At 51.5% G+C, this 21,037-nt stretch overlaps 8 protein-coding genes across 8 annotated transcripts; 5 read left to right on the forward strand and 3 right to left on the reverse strand.

Annotated features, from left to right (window-relative positions):
- Nucleotides 1–7: 7 nt before the first annotated feature.
- MRS44_010072 (uncharacterized protein) lies at nucleotides 8–2,263 on the reverse strand (the record flags this gene model as incomplete). The annotated part of the gene is made up of 5 exons (XM_065619987.1): nucleotides 8–926; nucleotides 975–1,925; nucleotides 2,013–2,045; nucleotides 2,094–2,205; nucleotides 2,257–2,263. The coding sequence occupies 5 exons, from the start codon at nucleotides 2,261–2,263 to the stop codon at nucleotides 8–10; spliced, it is 2,022 nt and encodes a 673-aa protein (XP_065476176.1).
- Nucleotides 2,264–2,665: 402 nt separating this feature from the next.
- Nucleotides 2,666–4,387, reverse strand: MRS44_010073 (uncharacterized protein; the record flags this gene model as incomplete). Its single annotated transcript, XM_065619988.1, has 6 exons — nucleotides 2,666–3,224; nucleotides 3,274–3,513; nucleotides 3,567–3,742; nucleotides 3,794–3,945; nucleotides 3,999–4,152; nucleotides 4,199–4,387. The coding sequence occupies 6 exons, from the start codon at nucleotides 4,385–4,387 to the stop codon at nucleotides 2,666–2,668; spliced, it is 1,470 nt and encodes a 489-aa protein (XP_065476177.1).
- A 525-nt stretch (nucleotides 4,388–4,912) lies between these two features.
- Nucleotides 4,913–8,264, forward strand: MRS44_010074 (uncharacterized protein; the record flags this gene model as incomplete). Its single annotated transcript, XM_065619989.1, has 8 exons — nucleotides 4,913–5,210; nucleotides 5,258–5,766; nucleotides 5,822–6,253; nucleotides 6,313–6,506; nucleotides 7,131–7,397; nucleotides 7,450–7,814; nucleotides 7,863–8,010; nucleotides 8,078–8,264. The coding sequence occupies 8 exons, from the start codon at nucleotides 4,913–4,915 to the stop codon at nucleotides 8,262–8,264; spliced, it is 2,400 nt and encodes a 799-aa protein (XP_065476178.1).
- A 285-nt stretch (nucleotides 8,265–8,549) lies between these two features.
- Nucleotides 8,550–9,864, forward strand: MRS44_010075 (uncharacterized protein; the record flags this gene model as incomplete). The annotated part of the gene is made up of 5 exons (XM_046273915.2): nucleotides 8,550–9,197; nucleotides 9,247–9,412; nucleotides 9,463–9,562; nucleotides 9,610–9,689; nucleotides 9,740–9,864. The coding sequence occupies 5 exons, from the start codon at nucleotides 8,550–8,552 to the stop codon at nucleotides 9,862–9,864; spliced, it is 1,119 nt and encodes a 372-aa protein (XP_046131475.2).
- A 112-nt stretch (nucleotides 9,865–9,976) lies between these two features.
- On the reverse strand, nucleotides 9,977–11,625 carry MRS44_010076 (uncharacterized protein; the record flags this gene model as incomplete). The annotated part of the gene is made up of 3 exons (XM_046278612.2): nucleotides 9,977–10,171; nucleotides 10,221–10,358; nucleotides 10,408–11,625. The coding sequence occupies 3 exons, from the start codon at nucleotides 11,623–11,625 to the stop codon at nucleotides 9,977–9,979; spliced, it is 1,551 nt and encodes a 516-aa protein (XP_046131474.2).
- A 654-nt stretch (nucleotides 11,626–12,279) lies between these two features.
- On the forward strand, nucleotides 12,280–12,867 carry MRS44_010077 (uncharacterized protein; the record flags this gene model as incomplete). Its single annotated transcript, XM_046276518.2, has 1 exon — nucleotides 12,280–12,867. One exon carries the CDS (start codon nucleotides 12,280–12,282, stop codon nucleotides 12,865–12,867), a length of 588 nt encoding a protein of 195 aa, XP_046131473.2.
- Nucleotides 12,868–15,066: 2,199 nt separating this feature from the next.
- MRS44_010078 (uncharacterized protein) lies at nucleotides 15,067–17,483 on the forward strand (the record flags this gene model as incomplete). The annotated part of the gene is made up of 6 exons (XM_046281289.2): nucleotides 15,067–15,308; nucleotides 15,370–15,427; nucleotides 15,485–16,368; nucleotides 16,419–16,790; nucleotides 16,840–17,051; nucleotides 17,101–17,483. The coding sequence occupies 6 exons, from the start codon at nucleotides 15,067–15,069 to the stop codon at nucleotides 17,481–17,483; spliced, it is 2,151 nt and encodes a 716-aa protein (XP_046131472.2).
- A 765-nt stretch (nucleotides 17,484–18,248) lies between these two features.
- Nucleotides 18,249–20,604, forward strand: MRS44_010079 (uncharacterized protein; the record flags this gene model as incomplete). The annotated part of the gene is made up of 4 exons (XM_046284120.2): nucleotides 18,249–18,362; nucleotides 18,422–18,667; nucleotides 18,730–19,848; nucleotides 19,903–20,604. 4 exons carry the CDS (start codon nucleotides 18,249–18,251, stop codon nucleotides 20,602–20,604), a joined length of 2,181 nt encoding a protein of 726 aa, XP_046131471.1.
- Nucleotides 20,605–21,037: the final 433 nt, after the last annotated feature.

The following is a 21,037-nucleotide window of genomic DNA, read 5'->3' on the forward strand; positions in this document are numbered from 1 at the left end:
AGAGAGTCTATAACCATCTCTCTGGATCCAAGTCTAAATCCAACGGGGCCGTATCCAACATATTCGCAAGTTCCAACGCAGACGCCATCGGCCAATCCCATACGTTCCACTGAAGTTGCTCGAGATCAGGCGGCACTTGAAGATCTGAGAATATCTTTTTGCGAAGCAAGTCGAGTACTTCGGCACACTGAGCCACATGGTTCCCGACATCATCCGTGTGTGTATGAAGCTGTCGCAGTGTCTCGATGCACGACTGTATAAGGCTCTCGTCTTGGTCGACCGTCACGGGATACCCTTTCCAGCCAGCGAAGAGTATCGTTAATCCTGATTGCCAGAGCATGTGTATTCCGTTGGGGTAGAGAAGCGTCACAAGGAGACTTTCTGGCCAGTCGCTAGCAGGATACTCTGCACCTTGGCTGTCGGCTCCCATCATGGCTAGACCAGCCGACAATAGCCTGACGAGGGTGGCGGAAGCTTGGCCACAGGCTTTGAGTGATGGGACGAACTGCGCATCGGCGACGGTGAAAGAGAGAGCTGGCCGATGGACATGAATTGTTGCAACGCAGTGCGCGACCCTCAGGAATATTGCCTCGAGCGACAAGTTTTCCACCGGCGTGGCCAGTTCAGGGTCCATCTCAGGCTCGAGGACCACCCTCTCCCACATATTGAGTTCGGCTTGCAGATGGGCGATCTTTGACACTCCGCCACGTCGACGGGTAGTGGTGTAGAGATCTTCGAGCGTCCTGCCGATGATGCGGGCGAGCTTGAACAGGCTGATGGCGGTGTCAACTTGTGACCTCTCCCCTGGCAAAGGAAACTCGACATGTGTTCGTGACAAAAGGTCATGGTCTACACTTGTGGGAAGATCTGTGTCGACGTCTTGGTCGCGTATTAATCGAGGCATGCCATGATAGGCACTTGAGAATCTGGACCACGATTAGCAACAGGTACTCCAAGAGAGGTGTTATACTAACGCGTCTAGTGAGTATTGGCACCACCAGGCCCGTCTTCTCAGTTCCGTCTCAAGGGGATCAAACTTGAAGCGATGTGAATGGCGGTGGAGACCTAGAGTCTGAGCCAAGCGCGTTGCTACCCCTGATATGTGAGAGGCTGTGGAATAGCGTCCGGATAGTTGGAGGTATATCTGCATGATAACGAGTCCCTGTAGGCTTTGAAGACTTGGTTGATCAATCACCCTGTCTAGCAAAGCCGTGGCCATGGTGTAGAAGCGCTCAGACTGGCATAAGAAGTGATGGTGCTGTTGAGTGCAGTCTCCCCTCTGGCCAATTGTTCCAAGGGCAAGCAGCCCAAGAATTTGATACAAGATGATAATGCTAGAACTGTTGGCTTCGTAGAAACCAAGTAGCCTTTGCATAGCATCTATCGTTGATGACTTGTGAACAATAGGATACAGCGGCGTCCACCTGTTAATGGTAGCCTCTATAATCTCCACCGTGTTTGGCGGCAGCTGTTGGACCAAGTCCGAGACTGCAGGTGTGAGAGGGTTCTGAACCGACGAGCCCCAGGGACTGTGCAGATACAGGCCATACGCACAGCTGGGGAACGCGTCTTTGTGCATCTGGAGAAGTTGAAGCTGCTGCTCGGCCTGACTGATGAAGTGGACGCCTGTAGTTGAGCCGCCAAACATGGAAGCTTGTCGATCATCTGCCACAAGGCGCCCCATGTGACCGATCACAGGCTCGTTTGCCGACTTTATCGTGACGGGCTGGGTTCTGGTCATTGTGCTACTCGGCCCTGGAGTGTTGGTTATCACAGGCAGGGTCAGCGCTTGGCCTGTCTGCTGGAGTGTAATAGACTGCGACGGGACGACATTTTGAGATATCGGAGTTGAGGCTTCTGCAGGATGTTGAGAATGACCTGGAGGTGTCTGACGACGCTGTTCAATGCCCTCGGCTTCGTAGAAGCTGCATCCAGTTAGAGAAATGAAATAGTGACATGGAGATATCTCGCCTTTTCCGTTTTCTATTTCTTTTCAGCTTGGCTGTAGTTACGCAGACAACGCCTGCTTGAAGGCAGGGAGAGCACTACAGAGTTAGTATAGGAGATCTGAAGCACCAATTCTTCTCCCTTACATCATTGTCTTGACCATGGCATCTAATCTTTCTCCTGAGGAATCGTTAGTCGAGGTCATGCAAGTGAACTGCTGGGTGAGTTGGAGAAGGTCCATACCGCCGACATCGGTCACTGTATGATTTATGTTAGTACGAGTAAACATGTTTCTGAGCCGGTTCAAACCTACCATACTTGACCCGGAACTCTGCCAGTAGGCGGGCCCGAAGGAACACTTTCAACGGTCGAAGTCATTAGAGAGGTTGTTAAGATTCAGTTTGTACCTGGTGATCAGTTCGAGATTACGAAATGGTCATGCCAGGCACAATGCGGGGTCACACTAGCCGAAATTTGGAGAACCGCTAATAAGTGGAATTATTAGCAAGGTTTCTAGCAAGTTTAAAGTACCATGGAACCGCTCCTCCACAGGGGCAACCAAGGCAGTTGTGTAAGTCCTACTTGTACGAGTTGAATGTAACTAAATCAAAATCCTATTCTGACGGGTGTAAATCAAGATCTTGTTCAACACCCAAGAAATCACAACTAACTTGATCTCAGGAGAATAGGAGAAGCTTGATATGACCATCTTGGACGTCTAGTAGGCGTAAAGAGCAACCGCCTCGTTCTCCGACCTCTGAATCTTCTTGTTGAGTCGCATCAACCAAACCCTCATAGCCCAAGCACACATGATGCTAGTGACTGCAAATCCAACCATGCTGGAGAAGCCCATTCTGTACGCAGGGTCATCCGACTTGGGCCAGAGGTAGGCGCAGTAGATGTATGCCAAGTTGGCCGTGACATTGACGAGAGCATATGCAACAGACTTCTTCTCAGGGGTCTGCGAGAGAGTGTTGCTAACCCAGCCGAGGATGACGGATCCAACAGAGTAAGCACCCGTGGCATACAGGAATGTCGCCGTATAGCGTGTCGCTAGGTCGAGGGTGGCGCAAGACATCACAAAACCGACCACTGCCAGGGAGAGACCGGCTGTGATGTGCCAAGTACGTTCGTTGAAATGACCCGAAGACCAGGCAAACGGAATACCGAGCAGTCCAGAGACAAAGTATGGGGGAGCGGTAAGGAGGAGGGCAGTGGTGGACTTGAAGCCCATGGACCTGATAATAGTAGGGAAGAAGTTGTTGAAAGAGCAAGCACTAGGTTGGTCAGTTTTTGATTCTCAGATCCAGATTTCAACACACGAACCTGATGTGAAGATTCTGCATAAGACAGAAGAGCCAAGTGCGAGGATCACTGCAGGCTTGCTTCAGGCCTTCCCAGGTTGAACCTCGAGTCTGTCCGCCCACAGTGTCTCGCTTGATTCTCTGGATGCAGAGCTCACGCTCCTCAGGAGTGAGCCAGCGGGTCTGCGAGGGATCGTCTGGGAGCAGGAAGAAGCCGAACAAGGCGACGATGGCGGTGACGCAGCCTTCGATGATGAAAAGCCTGTAGCGTCTGGTTATTATATATGTTCCGCAATCAGAGGAGGCGACACATACCATTGCCAGCCCGCAATTCCCTTGACCTTATCGAGCGTGGAAAACGTGGCTGCGGCGATGAGACCCGAGCATCCTGTGCTCACAACCTGTCCGGTATACAGAAGCGAGATGCGTGTGGCAAGTTCCTTTCGTGTGTAATAAATCGACAGCAAGTACAGAGCACCGGGGTAGAAAGGCTAAAGGCACCGAGTTAATTGCTGAAGCTTGAGTTGGGCGACAAGACTTACAGCTTCAACAAAGCCCAGGAAGAATCGACAAGCAATCAGACCGCTGTAGTTCTTGACAAGTGCGGTACAAGCTGAGACGGTGGCCCAGGCGATCATGCAGACGGAAAGATAGATGGAAGGTCGAGTTCGTGTCATGAACATGTTGGAGGGCACTGGATGAGTCAGTCTTGCCACTCTGGTTGATGCGAAGGATGAACAAGCGTACCTTGCATCAAGAGATAACCAACAAACAGGATCGAAATGGCAGTGTTGTATTGGACGCCTTTGAGGTTCAGATCCTCTTCGAGGGTGTTTAGTCGGGCTTGGGGCAGGGCATTTCGGTCGAGGTAGTTGAGGAAATACATGGCCCAAAGAATGGGCTTGTCTTGTTAGCAATTGAATATGAATTGTTCTTGAGAGGCATACCATGATCATCCTGTCAAGCTTTCGAACAAGAGCAATCTCGGCGGGATCTGTTTTGGCAGCAGCACCGGAGTAGTCACCACGAGGGTTGACTGGCTCGTCTTGCTCGAGCATCTTTTCGTCGTGGATCGCTTCAAGCTCGGAGGGCTTCATGTCCTTGGAAGAAGCGGACAGTCGAGCGGTAGCAGCCATGATGATTCCGAATTGTACAATAGAGGGATGATGGAAGAGGCAGGAGATGAATCTGGAGAAGTGCCTTGAAGTCTGGGGAAATGAGAAGACATGTTTGCATCTATATACTCCCAGACCACTCTCTGGTCCAGACCGTTCATCTTTTAGATTTTAGACTCAAACTATCAGCCCCGTGGAGAAATCCTAGCCCTCTGGGGAAAATGCGGAGAAGGACGGTGTAAAGTCGTTGGACACATGGATCGTCGTCGAGGGTTACGCCGTTATCCCGCTATCCCGCTATTCCGTCAGCTTATCCCGCTCCAACGCCGTAACATCGACTCCACAGGTGGCCTTGATGGTCGGACGAGGCGACGGAATAGGGATTTAAAGTGGCGGGATTGAGGAATTGGGATGGTTGATTGGTAATTGGGATGTGGGCTGTTGCAGGGAGGAAATGCATAAAACGTCGACTCCCGTATGACCGGTCTTGGACCTTGGTTCTATACCTATTCTTGACCAAACGCACTTGCATGACCAATTATCATCATGGCTGCCGCTACTGTCTTTGACTCGACCCTCTTTGGAAACACATTCGGAACTGAAGAGATTCGAGAATGTTTTTCTGAGCGGTCATATGTTTCCAAGCTCATCGAAGCAGAATGCGCTCTCGCTCGGGCTGAGGAGGACGAGGGAGTCATTCCTCAAGGCACTGCTAGTGTCATTCAGAAGCATAGCGATGTCTCCAAGATAGACTGGCCTTTGCTGGCACAGAAGGCTGAGATTGTAGGATACCCCATCCTTGGCCTTGTGGAGCAGATGGCTTCGTGGGTTCCTCACCAAGAGGGTAAGTGGACTTCCTTGGCATGAGAGTGATAACTGACATTCTCTAAGCTGGATACATCCATTGGGGTGCTACTACACAAGATATCATGGACTTGGCCTCTCAGCTGCAGATCAAGGAAGGTCTCGTAATTGTAGAGCGTCAACTCAACGAGACTGTCAGCATCCTCGAATCCATGACATCAAAGTACCGCGACACATCCATGGCAGGCCGAACACATCTGCAACACGCCCTACCTATTACGTTTGGTTACAAATGTGGCGTCTGGCTTGCTGGACTACGACGTCACGCCGAACGCCTGCAGCAGATCAAGGAGCGCTGTCTGCTCGTGCAGTTTGGTGGTGCGGCTGGCACTCTCGCTTCTTTGGGCACATCAGACAGCGGGATCCGAGTGCGAAAGAGGCTGGCGGTCATCTTGGGTCTCCGGGACCCAGTGATCACTTGGCATGTTGCCAGAGACACCATTGCAGAGGTTGTCAACTTTTTGGCATTGGTTGGAGGGTCGCTCGGCAAGATTGCTCTCGATTTGATCATCATGTCCTCTAACGAGCTGAACGAGGTAAGTTTCTAGATCGATGCGTCTGTTGACAGCTGGCTGACCGTGTCCCTGTTAGGTTGCTGAGCCATTCGTGCCTCATCGAGGAGCATCCTCAACAATGCCCCAAAAGAGAAACCCAATCTCAAGCGAGATCATCCTAGCCCAGTCCAAGATCCTCAGAGCACAAGCAGGACTTGTACTCGACGCCATGGTATCAGACTTTGAGCGAGCCTCGGGTCCTTGGCACCTGGAGTGGGCAGCCCTACCGGTAGCCTTTATCTCGGCGGTTGGATCACTCCATCAAGCCAACTTTGCACTCTCTGGTCTACAGGTCAACCAAGATGCCATGAAGGCTAACCTTGAGTCAACAAGAGGCCTCATTGTCGCTGAAGCTGTCATGATGAAGTTGGCTGTGTATGTTGGTCGACAGGAAGCACACGAGATTGTCTATGGGGCTTGTGTGTCAGCGTTGGACAGGGATACTTCGTTGCTCGAGGCACTAGAGAAGGTATCAGAAGTCACACAGCATCTGTCTTCTGAGGACCTGTCATCGTTGTGTGATCCAAGTCAGTATCTGGGCTGTTGTCAGCTGATGGTGGACGAGCTGTTGGCTTCGTCTTCCGAGAGTGTCAAGACGAATGGGAAGATAAACGGCAAGACGAACGGTGTGACGAATGGGACAACGAATGGGACAACGAATGGGACAACGAATGGGACAACGAATGGCACGACGAATGGTCATCATTGAAGGACTTTTGGATGTATGAGACATGTAAACAGATAGGGACACAGAATTGATTACTATAAAGAATAGAGTCTTGACTACCTCCTATGGAGCACGGTAATAAAAAGATTAGTCCGAAAGAATTCGACGAAGGCAAGCGAAGCATGCATTTCTACTTTCCAACAATAAGATATCAAGCGATTGTATAATTACAATGGATTAAAGCGGCCATCCCATGATTGTTTTCCCAAATGCAAGCCCCTATCTTCAGGACAAGCCAAGTCTCGTAATCTATGCACTTCAATCTGTAAACTGCCAAGCCACCTGCCATTAACATTGGCCATTGGGCTAAACAACGCACCGCACTGTCAAATGGTGGACATTGATGGCTGGAGTTTGTTTTGGATGATGGCTAGGGAGATAGAAGTGGCTAACCCTTTGCATATACTGTTATCTGGGAGACGGTCCTTTTGGAGAAAGGCTTTCTTGAGGCGTCGAGAGCTCATCATGGAGTAGATCGCTAGGGTCAATAGCCTGGTCGAAATGCTGCGCTATATGTTGAGGCTGTTGATCCCTACTAGGGATGTTCCACCCCCTATTTGTATCTTCATGGAGCTGACCTGCCTACCATGCATTTGATTCTGGCTGCCATCTTGTGTAGCCTGCAGTTTGCAGCTGCTTGGTGGGCACAGCCGCAGAAAGACATTCCTATTGGGGTTGCCATTCACAGCTGCACTCAGAAAGATGTTGTTGCACTCACCTTTGACGATGGACCATTCCATTACACCGACTTGCTCCTAGACCTCCTTTCTGAAGCTGGTTTCACAGCCACCTTCTTCGTCAACGGGAAAAACTGGGCAAATATCCAGGATTATCGCTCCACCATCATTCGAATGGTTAAGGAGGGGCATCAAGTTGCCTCACACACGTACGTCTTTGTTTGAAATCCCATGTAGATGCCCACGTTGACAATAATTTAGCTACAGCCATCCAAACCTGGCAAACCTCGACGAGGCCAGCGTAAAGCTGGAAATGACCAAGCTGGAGGATGAGTTCATCAAAATCCTTGGCAAATTTCCCATCTACATGCGCCCACCGTACTTGAGCCACAACAGCCAGACCCTCAAGGTCCTGGGCGAGCTTGGGTACCACGTCATTGATACCGATATAGATACTCTTGACTGGCAGCACAATACACCTCACGCGGTGGGACAATCTTTGGATCTATTCTCGAACAGGCTGTGGAATGGAGGCTCCATTGTTCTGATGCATGATATTCATCGCAATACGGTCATGAATCTGGTGCCGTTGGTCATCAAGCGCCTTCTACAGAGTGGGAAACGAGGTGAGTTCTCTTCTTGTCATTTATAACTTGAATCTTACGCCTTCTCAGCCGTTACGATTGGAGAATGTCTTGGAGACCCCGAGAAGAACTGGTACCGGACTTCGCGTTCCGTGGTCAAGTATTTGGTCAAAGATCACTCAAAGACAACCAAGAACTGGCAGGTGTATAATATTTGGGAAGCCAACAAGCTTACTTGGTAGGAGTAGATTTGTGTGGGTGAACAAGGGGTCTTAATGTCTATCGCCGCCAGCATACCTGGAAAGTGCGAACTGGACAAAACTCAAGTCTACCATCTCATTCCCTCTCGAAACTCCCTACTTCAAGAAAATCATACAAGAAAGATTGGAAGAGATCTCCAATTGCTTGGGTTTGTATGGCCTCTCAGCCGATTGGCCCGGTTCTTACGCCATCCATCTCGCGATACACGCCATCTTCCTCGATAACCAGTAATGAATACCAAATACCGATAAGCGCGATGGCACAATACCCAAGAATATCAACTCATTCACTTTATCCCCCACATCTAAATGATTGATAAGCTAACCGTGTATTGTATGGCTACACGACGAACCAATCCGAGCCGGAACTCGCTATCATGACCTTGCAGGCACGCGCAATCTTTCGTAGAATGATGAAAACGAGCTCACACAGCCGAAGAGTGTGATATAAGTGACAGCTTAAGTCTAATTCGCAAGAAACGGTTGACAACAACCTTCAAATCTGCCTCTTCTCAAAATGGCTCACCTAGAATCTCGAAAGCACGTCTCCCCGGACTCTGGGTTCCCAATCACCATCCATCCTCACTTCAACGCCAAGATCAAAGACTGGGCCCCTCCTGAGCCACTACGCGAGGAAATCACGCCTCCCCGTGACAGGGCGCACTTTGCAGATCCCGAAAAGAAGGCCCTGTTCTCCGTGGCCAAGAAGACGGACCTTACAGAATCTATTGGATCGGTTCTGGAGAATGTCCAGCTGTCGCAGTTGACGCCTCAACAACTGGATGAACTTGCTCTGTTGGTTAATGAGCGGGGTGTTGTCTTTTTCAGAGACCAGGACCTTGATACTGAGAAGCAGGTCCAGTTGTTTGAACACTATGGTATTCTCGACCGTCATCCTGCACAAAAGGATGTCAAGCACGTCGTGATTCGAGGGAGCACGCAGGATCACCGAGAGATTGCCAAGTACACCCCTTGGCCGTCGGGTGACTTTCACGCAGACACTTCATTTGAAATCAACCCTCCTTCTTATTCTCTTCTCCGTATGGAGGAGCATCCTGAAGTTGGGGGCGATACTGCGTGGATATCGGGCTACGGACTCTATGATACTTTGAGTGATGCCATGAAGAGGTTTGTTGAGGGTCTTCATGCTGTCCACACTTCACGAGTACGTATGATTCTTACTCGAAAGAAACATGACACTAATATCGTGGCAGTTGCAATACGACACTATTCTCGACCTCTGGGGAACAGGGCCGAATCGTCCTCCCATCGATACCCATCATCCAGCTGTGCGAACCCATCCAGTGACGGGACTCAAGGCCGTCAACGTGAACCCAGGCTTTGTAACTGGGTTTGCCGAGTTGAAAAAGGTGGAGTCGGGTAAGCAAGCTAAAACCAACACAAGCTTTCAGACACTTATTTGCTACTAGACAAGCTTCTCGACTTCTTTGCCTACCATCTTCACTCTGCCGACGATCACTATGTTAGATGGAAGTGGACAGTGGGTGCTGTGGCTATGTGGGACAACCGGTATGATCCCAAGAAACCATTCTAGTTCTACTACTCACAAGCTCCAGATGTGTTCTTCACCGTGTGATCCCCGGAACCTACGACACGCCCCGTCGAGGAATCCGAACAACAGTCTTTGGAGAGAAGCGTGAGTCAACAAGGCACGATTATCTGCATCCAACTAACGATCTTTGACAGCCTACTATGATCCGAACAGTGAAGGACGTGCTGAGCGTGAAGCGAGACTTCGAGCTGCCGCAAAGAAAGAAACCAATGGCGATGGAGGAGCGAATTCGAAACCTACACTCGAAACTCCTGCTTGATTAGCTTAGCAAACCATTTTGGAATTTCGCACAATTTCATAGGCTTTACAGCCATGTTTTAACTCATTCCCAGATACATCATCCTCGATACTGTGCATGAACCAACCTTCCACTATTTACGGGCTTTGATATACACCTTGAACCCCTTGGGCTTGACAAACCAGTAGTTCAGAGTCTCCAGCTCCGCCACGTTAAAGTTATTATTAGGGAACGAAAAGTCAAAGTCGCGAATAATTCGTGGTATCAGCTTGGATATCTCCATAGTAGAAATGTGTCTCCCAATGCATGTTCTTGCGCCCATGCCAAACTTGACAAACAGTCAGCCATGCTGTCTCAGGAGGGAGGTGGCTACTTACCGGCATCCAGTGACGGTTCATGGCATCTAGCTTTTGCTTGTCGCCTTCTAGCCAGCGCTCGGGACGGAATACATCTGCGTCAGGGCCAAAGATGGTCGAGTTGACGTGCTCTACCCAAGTGTTGACGCCCACAATCGTCTGGCCGTGTTAATAAACGAACTGTTGAGAAAAGGCAAAATTTGCTTACTCCCTCTGGAAAGAACTGCCCAGCAATCGTTGCACCGCCTTTGGGAACCACTCGTTCCAAAGGCTGCCCAGTTGCAGGATGCAGTCTCAAACCCTCCTTCAACACAGCTTGGAGATACTCCATATCCTGAGTCTCCTTGAAACTAAAGTGCCTGGGGTCTGCTGCTCGCTGCTGGTGTTCCTCGATTTCTTGTCGGAGCTTCTGAGTTACTTCTGGGTTCTTCATGAGAAAGAAGAGAATCGCAGAGAGGCTGATACCCGTGGTGTCTGACCCGGCTGTCATGTTTGATGCGCATCCACTGAGGACATACCAAGCGTCATATGTAGCTGGATCCTGTCGGTGCCGAGCCACATACTTGGAAAGGAAGTCCATCCGTTGGATGTCCTCGTTCTCAATGTCTAAATTCTTGGGCTTGGATTGGTGCTCCTTCATACATCGCTCCGTAAATTGGATGACATATTGTATCCCAGTACCGGAATTTCCTGCAAACCAGTTACGGATGGTGAATAAAGCGGGATGGACCCAGGAGAAGATGCCAACCCTGCACGCGTAGGCCAGGAACCCTTCCAAGGAGGCCATTATGCCGGCTATATCCATGCCTTGATCGAGGAAGCCTAATCTTGTCGAGTATGTGATCATGCTGATGACATCAAAGGCATAGCACTGGAACCAGTGGCCCATATCGACCAACGGCTTGTTCTCTGTAGAGTTTGGGTCCGCAGCCATCTCTCGGAGCCTCTGGTCGAACAGATCGGCACATTCGTCTACAAAGTCCTCGTACGAGATCAAAGCTGACATGGCATGGGTGCTCTGGTAGAGTCTTCGCAACTGAGAGTGCTCCTTGATATTCTCATGGGCAAAGATAGACGGCTGATTAGGGTCGGGAGTAGTGAATGTCCGATAGAAGGAGGACTTGGAAAACTTGTCAGCTTTGCCAACACCGTAAATGATCTGAGCTGCCTCTGGGTGATCGAAGCTATATCGATTGGGTCCATAGCGAACGATGGGACCATATTGACTGTGTAGATTGATGTTGTCGCGTTCAAAGTGTCCTTTCGATACTCGATTAAGGTACCATAAATCGGTGAAACGGGCTAGAGTAGGTCCGGGGACATTCTTGAGGGGAGAGAAAAGGGCTTGATAGACACGAGATAGAACCTTGACTGCGACCACGAGTGCCAGAGAGCACAAGGGTACAAGATAAATGAGGGCCGCCATACTGTCTACGAATGGTAAAATACGTCTTACACTGATTTGTTCAATTGGGATATGCGACCACTTTAAGAGAAGCCCTTCCCGTGTGGTCCCGTGTGGGGATCCGATACTCCATCTCGCTCTGGTGTACTCCAACTCTGAGCACCAATTACATGAGGTTATTGTCCGATGCGGGGAGCCGAGATCATCGTGTAAGTGGGTATATAAGATGGTGGATTTGTGTTTGGTATGTAATGATACCGTTGCTCTTGCGAGACGTTGTGGTGGCTCCTGTCTTGCGATATCCATGGTGTGCTGGTCGCAACCAGTCACTGGCTGTCGTGATGCGAAGCCACACCAATACATCTGATGAACATTATAGAAGGATGTTAAAATTAACAGACGAACCAAAGACCGGGCTGTGCATGAGTAGTTCCCAGAGTCGCCCCTCGCTATTGGGCGTTGATTGCTGGGGGAGGGTTTCTACCATGTCTCAAAGCTGCTTCTGTAAGAGACGTGCAGGGCCTGCTGTACTGTACTTCCCCTGCAGTTCGTGTGTTCAACCAATCGGAGAGCACAATTTCTCAACACCATTGGAGAATACTTGGCCTCTCCCAACTCATAGCATCAGAGGCAACACTCCCAACTACGGCAACAGCGTCACCTCGCCAAGACACTATGACACTCGACCAAGGCCCTCAAAGAGCCCAAAAACTGCTCATACAAATGTCTGGTGCGCCCGGCTCTGGCAAAAGCACGATAGCGAGACTCCTGCGGCAGTCAATTGGCGGGGTTGTCATTGACCACGATGTCTTGAGATCCGCCCTCCTTGAAGACAGCGATGTTCCATTCGACCAAGTAGCAAAACGCGCCTATAATCTTCAATGGAGACTTGCAGAGGATTTCATGAGGCAGGGACTTAGCGTCATTGTGGACAGTACCTGCAACTTCCAAGAGGTTCTCGATCAGGGTTCAGCCCTCGCTGAGCAGCAGGGCTTTACTTATTGGTACATCGAGTGTAAAGTCGAGGACATCGACCTTCTGGACGAAAGGTTGCGCACGCGGGACCCCATGAAGAGCCAGCGAACCGCTGTTGATTGTCCCCCGGTCGCCGCGAGGAGCGCTCGTGTAGGTGAGGATTCTCGGTTGCTCTTCAAGAAATGGATTGAGAGCCCGTGCCGCCCTGAAAGCAATTCCATCGTGTTGGATTCGACGAACAGTCCAGAGGCGAATCGAGACCTTGTCTTGAAGCAGATTGTCGGTTGAGTGTGTGAGTGACCAGTATCAAGGCCTCGTTGCGGGCTATTAGCGTCTAGAAGTTGGCCAACATGCTTCAGATTATCCAGCAGGGCAGCTGCGGAGCTCACCACAAATGCCGCGGATAATTTGTAAGGCGGCGACGCTATGGGGGCTTCCGAACAAGATAGTGGACTTGGAGGAGGAAAGGTGGTGAACAGTGAGTGACAACCCCACGCCGTTGGCTTTGGAACACCTTCATGTACGTCTCGAAGATCGAGCACAAAGGTCACCACAAGTAATTTAAAAGATTTTACAACAATGATAGAGAACTCTTGCATTCTTTTACCAGCTGCCTATTTCCGTGACCTAAGGCAGCGCCCCGCTTCCCCTTGTCTTATACCTGTCGAATGTTGTCTTGTTGGTCAGCCCACCTCGACATTCAGAGTAAATGCCATAGCCACGGTTTCGACTTCACAGCAGCATTCAATTGACGGCTTTCCGCGAATCATCGTTAATCGTACCTTGGACGACGAATGGTTGAGGATGCGTTGCCCTCTTAACAATGGTCGGCATGCAGGCGAGTAACGACGCTCACTCGGGACGTGGGATCTGCTCCCGCTGAGCTGTTCAGAGAGCTTTTTACTTCTCTGGATATACCCTCTCTCACAGCTTTGAGGCGCGTTAACCGGGGTGTTATGAGATCTGTCGACCTTTTGCCTGAATGTGCTGCCGTGTTTAAGGATTGCCCCAACATCATCCACGGCATCACCAGCATCAAAGTCGATGGGTACAGTTGCAAGACCTTGACCACCAGAAGATACGACTGATGCAGCTCCTTTGCCTGTTACCTGTCCCTGGTCTCATACAAGAGAGTTGCTTTAAATACGTCGTCAAGCACTTCCCCGTGAAGGGACACTACGTCTCCCCGGCTACTGGTCTCCGGCGAGTGAAGCTCTACGATATCCAGACGGCGCTTGAGCTGGTGGGAAAAGATGATCAGACAGTCCTAGCGATACGTCAAACACCACTGACACGTCAACTGGCACCTTTTGAAGACGACGTCCATGTCCACTGTCGCGTGTCGTTGCGTAACCATCATGGCTGAGTGGATATCGCCCACCGAGCGCCGGCCGCGGGAGGGGCCAGAAGCTCAGCGGGGAGATGGCGCTGGTCACGGGGAGCTCGGGTGGTCGCATGAGCAACGGGTCTAGAGCGATAGTTGCTGATCCTGATCCGAGGCGGAACTCGGGGCGAGAGCCGAAGCGACGAGCCGGGAATAGCGTGATCCTCTTTCGGGGAGAGTGTGGAATGTGAATGTCGCCTCTTGGGGGCTATTGGTGGGACGGAGCACGCTATTGCGTCTGCATGCCGGGGACTTGGCGAGACGAGAGTTCGACAGTCAGTGTCTTGGAGATGCCTTCAGAGGAAGTATCAGTAGACTACGCATAACAAGGCGAACCTGAAGTTATTCACGCAGTAGCATTAAAGAATTGAACCAAGGAACCTGGTGGAGTCATTCCGTGGGGGTTCATCAATCTCGCTGCCTGAGGCTATTCCAAATCCCGCCATACTGGATCCAATCCAATGCCCTTCCATCTGATCCGGGCTAGATCCATGACACAAGCCCCTTGCTGCGATGGATATCGGGGAAATCGGGGAGTTGACAGGACGCAAGACGGGGGGGCCACACGAAAAACGCCAATGGGGATAGCCGACGACCGATGCCCGTCGAGACCTGAGACCCGGGAACCTGTATGTATCCATTCTCAATCTCGAGAATCGGCAACACTAAATGGACATCTCGAGATGAGAGATTGCGAGATGCGAGTGAGGGCATCACAACTCCTTCTCTTCTTCACAACATGATCTATTCTATACTTCAAAACATCACGTCTCGTGCCCTTCTTCCCCTTCTGGACATTTGTCCCTAACGCACACCCCCTTCATCCCGGCGTGTCCGTCCGCCCACCGACAGTCCGACATCCGTAGCCCGCCGATCCGCCACCCTCGGCGGCCGGCTCGCTCAACAGACAAACCCAACCTTACGAATGAGCAACCAGAGAAAAAAAATCGAGATTCCAGTTTCCCTGGTCCTCGGAGTTGGTCCAACAACCCCCTCCTCCCTCCAATCCCCTCGAATTAATCAAACGCAGCTCTCTTCCACTCTTCCCGACGACCCGTTTCTACACTACCTTTCATGATTCTTCCTCCAGCATCGCAGCAGCCATGACTAGGACCAGCACTACCTCAAAGGCAAGCGGCGGATCCTCGGCGGCTCCCGCCCGGCGTTCGGCAGCCAGCCGGCCTTGTAAGGCGAGGTCGCTCGCCTGTCGAGAGTGTCGCGACCGCAAGATTCGCTGCGACGGAGCGCGTCCCGTGTGCGACTCTTGCTGTAGGCGAGGACTCGGCGCTGATCAGTGTGTGTACCCCGAGATTGAGCACGAAGGCTCCATTGCCTCGTCGCGGAGGTGAGTTTTTGACGGACCGGACATCGTATCATGGACGCCGGGGCTGATCTGATATATCAAGCTACATTCGCGCCCTTCAGAAGAGGGTCCAGGAACTCGAGGAGAAGGAGAAGCAGCTTGTAGGTTTCCTTCGCGTCAACTAACACTGTCGCATAGTTGACTCACCCCTGTTATAGGAACTCGCTGTCCAGGGCCGAGATGCCTTTGCCGCAACTACGCCCTCACACGACGACACCTGGAGGAAACAATCCAGCTCCCCCGGTGCAGTCTACGAGCAGCCCGCACGACTAGTCAAGCCTCTGGATCACGTCCTCCCGCCCATTCATGGCGACTCTAGCTATCCCCTCTCTGGCTTCGCAGCCGGAGCCGGCTCTCTTCCCATGGCTCAGGAACCTGCCGGCTACTACTCCCACCCTCACCACATGGGCGCCAGCCCTCCATTGACCGATGATCTTGAAGAAGCCTCGCATGCCAAGGCTTCCTCCTTTGGCTCCTACTCTTCCAACGTCAAGGCGGCTCTCATGCTCGAAAAGATCTCCCTCCCACCGGCGGACCTCATGGACGAGTTGCTTGCCGAGTACTTTGATGTCGATTGGATCACTCTACCTGCTGTTCATCGTCCGACCTTTTACCAACGCTATCACCGGCTCATCGCCGTCGCCAATTCACGCTACCGTCGTGATATTCCACTAGAGGAGGCAACGGAACTCGCCGCGACCTACTCTCTTCTCCTCGGCATGCTCGCCATTGGTCAACTCACAAAGTCACCGGCGGAATCAACCACATCGCAAGCATCGAACGCGTACGAATTCCACCAGCAAGCGAGGCCTCTCCTCCTTATCGACTTGCTATCCGTGGCGTCTCTCCCTGTTGTGCAGGCTCTGATTATCCACGCGCGGTTCCTTCGACGGATGGGCATGGGTCAGGAGAGTTGGATGTTGACGGGCATGGCGCATCGGTTGGCAGAAGGCATGATGCTTCATGTGGAGTTTCCAGGGAAGTCTCAGGCTGAGCTTGAGGAGCGTAGGAGGACGTGGTGCGCTTGTGCACTGTTTCTTCGGTGAGTCTTATGAGGTTGCTTAGTTGGTGAGTTGCTAACAATCAACGAAGGACACAAAACTCTCCTGGAAACCAAACACCCACGAACTTTGGAACCTTGCCTCAAGAAATCGACGACGAATATCTCGAGACTGTCTCGCACAACCCTCAACGAGAGCAGCCTTCCAACGCCCCATCAAGGATATCTTTCTTCACTCAGGTGTTGAAACTCTCCGACACGGTCCTGCAGCCAGTTCAGGATGCCTACTTCAACCAAAAACAAAACAGCAAGCAGTCCATTTCGGAAATTCTTGGAACTGCCTTGCATCTCGATTGTGTGCTCGAGGAGTGGCAAGCTGCTCTCCCTGAGCATCTGCGCCTCAAATTCCCCTGCACGCAAACCGAGGCTGTTTTCCGCCGCCAAGCTACTCTTCTCCGCATGAGGTATGTTTGAATGATTCCGGAAGCAAAAACTCAACTAACATCCTCAAAGATATTTGGAAACAAAGGCTCTTATTTCTCGAGCAGCAATCATGAAGCTCGTTAGTAGCCATGCCAGCCAACCAGCGTCTATGGTGGCCAGATCCATGCTCAGTGGACTCTTTGAGTCGTGCTATGCTGCGAGTGTTGAGCTGGAGGATATCATGAACCGTGAGAGAAGACTGGCTACCTTTGACGGGCCCTCTGAGAGCCATGCTGTAATCTGTAGGTTCCTACGCTCCCCGTATCAAGACCTTTGCTAACCTTCTTTCAGCTCTTTGCATAATAGGCATGACTCTCACTATGCTCTCCAAACACCCTCTCTTCCGAGACATTGTCACAAACCCAAACCCAATCAACGACGAAGTCAGACGATGTCTCGTAACAGCCAGACAGTACATGACTTCCCATCACCCCCTGGCCGAGAAGTTCATTCACGCCTTAGAGACGGCTCTGCAGCCTCCGTCAAGGGGTGCATCCTCACCAGGCGTCTTGGACCCAGCACTCGAGTCAAAGTCGGTTGGACCTGTTCTATCCAACTTGACTGAAAGCCCCGGGGCTGTGGAGTTGGAGGTGCTCGAGGCCTGGTATAACAGAGAACAGGGGTTGGCATCAGGATGTGGGATGCCCGTGAGCGAAATTGTCTCGCTGTGGTAATCGAATGGGAAATGGATAGGGATTTTCTTTTTAGCGACGTCAAGATACCCAAGCAAAAATTCAGCGATTCATTTTTACACTTCAATTATGTCCCTCATAACCTGAAACCGGATGCCTCTTGCATTGGTGGCTTAGATGGCCAACCCAGGCGGCCGAGGCGCAGCTTGACATCAACCAACAGAGGTTACCTTACGCTTTGAGTCCAGATCATTTAGCATTGCGTTCCTTGCTCCTTAATTCAATTACTACAAGCGATTGGCCACAGCCATATACTTGTTGCATTGTGGCAGTGTCGTTGGCTCTTTATCACATCTACAAATCTGCCTATCACTCTCAGCTTGTTGACCCATGTTGCAAGCAATGAGACAAGGCAATTGCCTTCCCATACTGGGTTATCTATTCGTACGTACCAAGCCTTGCTTTGCCCGGGTCCCCTGGGGCTGTGAAGTGTTGAAGTGGCTGTGATTCATTGTTGGCCATCACAGGCGGGCACTGCAACAGACCGACGACCTCTTCCTTAACCTTCCACGGGATCCCATCTTTCCATCAGGGTACCTTGCCAAGAGGTTTTATCTATCCTAAGTCTTAGTGAGGTGAGCGCACGTACATAAATTCACGAAATTCCTTCTCCTCTTCTCTCTTCCTTCACCTCTCATCCTCCTCCTCTTGGTCCTTCTCACCCTCATCACGACTCACCACAACGTGCTACTGAACAATAACTCAAAGAGACCTGTACACCAAGAAAAGCATTCCCCAGCCATCAAGATGGCACTTTCAAAGCCCATCAAGTCGAGCGTGGGCCTCGGGAACCGTGTCCTCCTCGACAAGATGGACAAGCTCCGAGGGCTGGGCATTTCCAACCTTGTCTCTCTTCCTCAGGTGAGTTCCCTTTGCGCGCGCGCAATAGCTCTTGCCCGCACTTGCTAACACTCTCATAGATGGTCGTCGTCGGTGATCAGAGCGCTGGAAAGTCGAGTGTCCTCGAGTCTCTCACCGGCTTCCACTTCCCGCGCTCAGTCACACTCTGCACCCGCCACGCCACAGAGATCATCTGTCGTCGCGAGGAGACAAAGAACATTGTCATCTCAATCCAGCCCGCGGATCCAAACAACACAGAGGCCCAAAAGTTTCGCCGCGAGACGAAGGACCTCAATGCCCAGGAGTTTGCCCAGATTTTTGTGGATGTACGTTACACACCCCAGTCCGGCCCCTCGTGAAAGACATCTCTGACTGAATCCTGAACCAGGCTGCCAAGGTTATGGGCATCAAGTCTGGCTCTGACGATGATTCGACTGGCTCTGCCTTCAGCCGAGATATCCTCCGCGTTGAGATCAGTGGACCGAACGAAGACCACTTGACTGTCATTGACGTCCCCGGAATGTTTGAGAACGTCACCCCTGGCGTCACGACAAAGGAAGACATCGATCTGGTCAAGGACATGGTGAGAAACTATATCAAAGAGTCTCGCACCATTATTCTTGCCGTCGTCCCTTGCACTGGCGACATTGCCAATCAGAAGATCTTGACCCTCGCTAAGGAGGTTGACCCGGAGGGCAAACGAACACTGGGCGTCCTTACCAAGCCTGACCTTGCCGTCGAGCAAGCTACCAAGGCTGTTGTCGTCAACCTTGTCAACGGGAACCGCCGGGATCTTGTCCTGGGCTACTGTGTTGTCAAGAACCGAGGTGCTGACGACACCTCTTCGAGCGCTGAGGAGCGCAACCTCAAGGAAGAGAACTTCTTCAGAGAGGCGCCTTGGAGCAAGCTTCCGGCAGACCGTCTTGGTATCCCAGCTCTCAAGGCTCGCCTTCAGCACTTACTCATGGACCGCATCAAGAGCGAATTTCCCAAGGTGCGTAGTGACCTGATGACGATGCTCAAGAAGAATGAGGCGCTACTGGAGAACATGGGAGAGTCGCGCAGCACCACTGAACAGCAGCGCGTATACCTCGGACGCATCGCCTCCCGATTCACCCAGATCAAGAACTGCGGTCTGGACGCCTACTACTCGCGCCACAAGATATTCCACGAACAGGAAGAGCTAAGGCTCATCACACGCATCCGGGAGGTCAACGAAGCTTTCGCAAACGTGGTGTTTGACAAGGGTCACACGAGAAACTTCCAGCCGCCCGGTGAGAAGGACAGCGAAGGAAGCTCTTCTGGTGATTCCGACGTCGAGAGCCAACTGACCATCCGAGACGGTCTGTACGATGATGAAATGACCTTTGTGATTCCGCTGGTGGGAGAGCAGGAACTGGGCGATAGCATCCTCCATGAAGCCTACTGCTGCCCTGACCCGGAAGATGACATTCTGGCCTTCATCGAGAAAGAGTACCGCTCGTCGCGTGGCTACGAGCTTGGAACTGTAAGTCTCAACCAAACCTGCCATGCCAGCCACTCCTCCTAACACGTCTCATAGTTCGGCGGCGAGATGCTCCCCACCAACTTCAAGGAGCAGTCCAAGAAGTGGTCTCCCATGGCTCGAGCCCACGTTTCCAACGCCATCCTCATCGTCCACCACTTCATCCGCAGTGTCCTCGACGCCTGCTGCCTAGATAACACCATCCGCGATGAGCTGTGGAACTTCATCGTTGATGACCTCCAGGAGCGGTACCGCCGTGCCGTCGACCACACCGAGTTTCTCCTCGAGGTAGAGTTCGAGGGCAAGAGCATCACGTACAGCCCCGCCTTCAACAAGAAGCTGCACGGCACGAAGTTTGCCCATGTTGAGGAGCTCGGCAAGCAGATTGAGTCGGCGATCAGCAGTCACAAGTGGGTGCATGAAGCAGGTCGAGAGGCCCGGAAGATGGTGGAGGACGGTTTTGGAGAGTCGGATGACCTCGCATCCACCTGCCGCAACATCCATGATGTCCTACACACATTCTACGACTTTGCCCGGACCCGCTTCGTCGATGTCATCTGCCAGCAGGTCATTGACCACTTCCTGCTATACTCGCCCAACGGACCCCTCACCGTGCTGTCTGAAGAGCTTATTCTTCATATGACACCTGAGAACCTTGAGGCCATTGCTGGTGAGGAAATGTGCAGCCGCGATCGTCGGGAGAAGTTGACTCTTGACATCGCCAACTTGAAGGAGGCTCTCAAGGTTCTCCGTGGCTGAGCGAGACTGGCTTGCCTGGCTGTAATCATGTAGCAACCAGTTGTAGGCACCCGCGGAGATGTTGACTAGATCCATTCCACGGTGTTTTCTTCGTGGCCTCGAGCTAATGTTCACACTGGGATCAGAGGTGGTGATGCGATAATACCCTTGTGTTGGAGATTCAAGATGCTTTGTTTGCTGATGGCAGGGAATGGATTCGCTAGTTACCTAGACGGCGCATTGGCATTGTAATAGATACTTGCCGTAGATGAGAAATTGTCTGACCCTAACTATATCATGATACCTCACTCGTCTCCGGGATGCAAATATTTAAGAGAATATTCTTCGTATTCGTGATTCATTCGTCCAAAAGCAAGGCTTCATGTTCCACAAGAAGCCGCCTCTTGGTTGTCGTTTCTTCTCGACAAGTATGCAAAGCAAACATCTAAGGTAT

Source organism: Fusarium solani, assembly GCF_023522795.1.
Source record: "Fusarium solani strain SB1 chromosome Unknown bctg00000006, whole genome shotgun sequence".
Lineage (NCBI taxonomy): Eukaryota > Fungi > Ascomycota > Sordariomycetes > Hypocreales > Nectriaceae > Fusarium > Fusarium solani.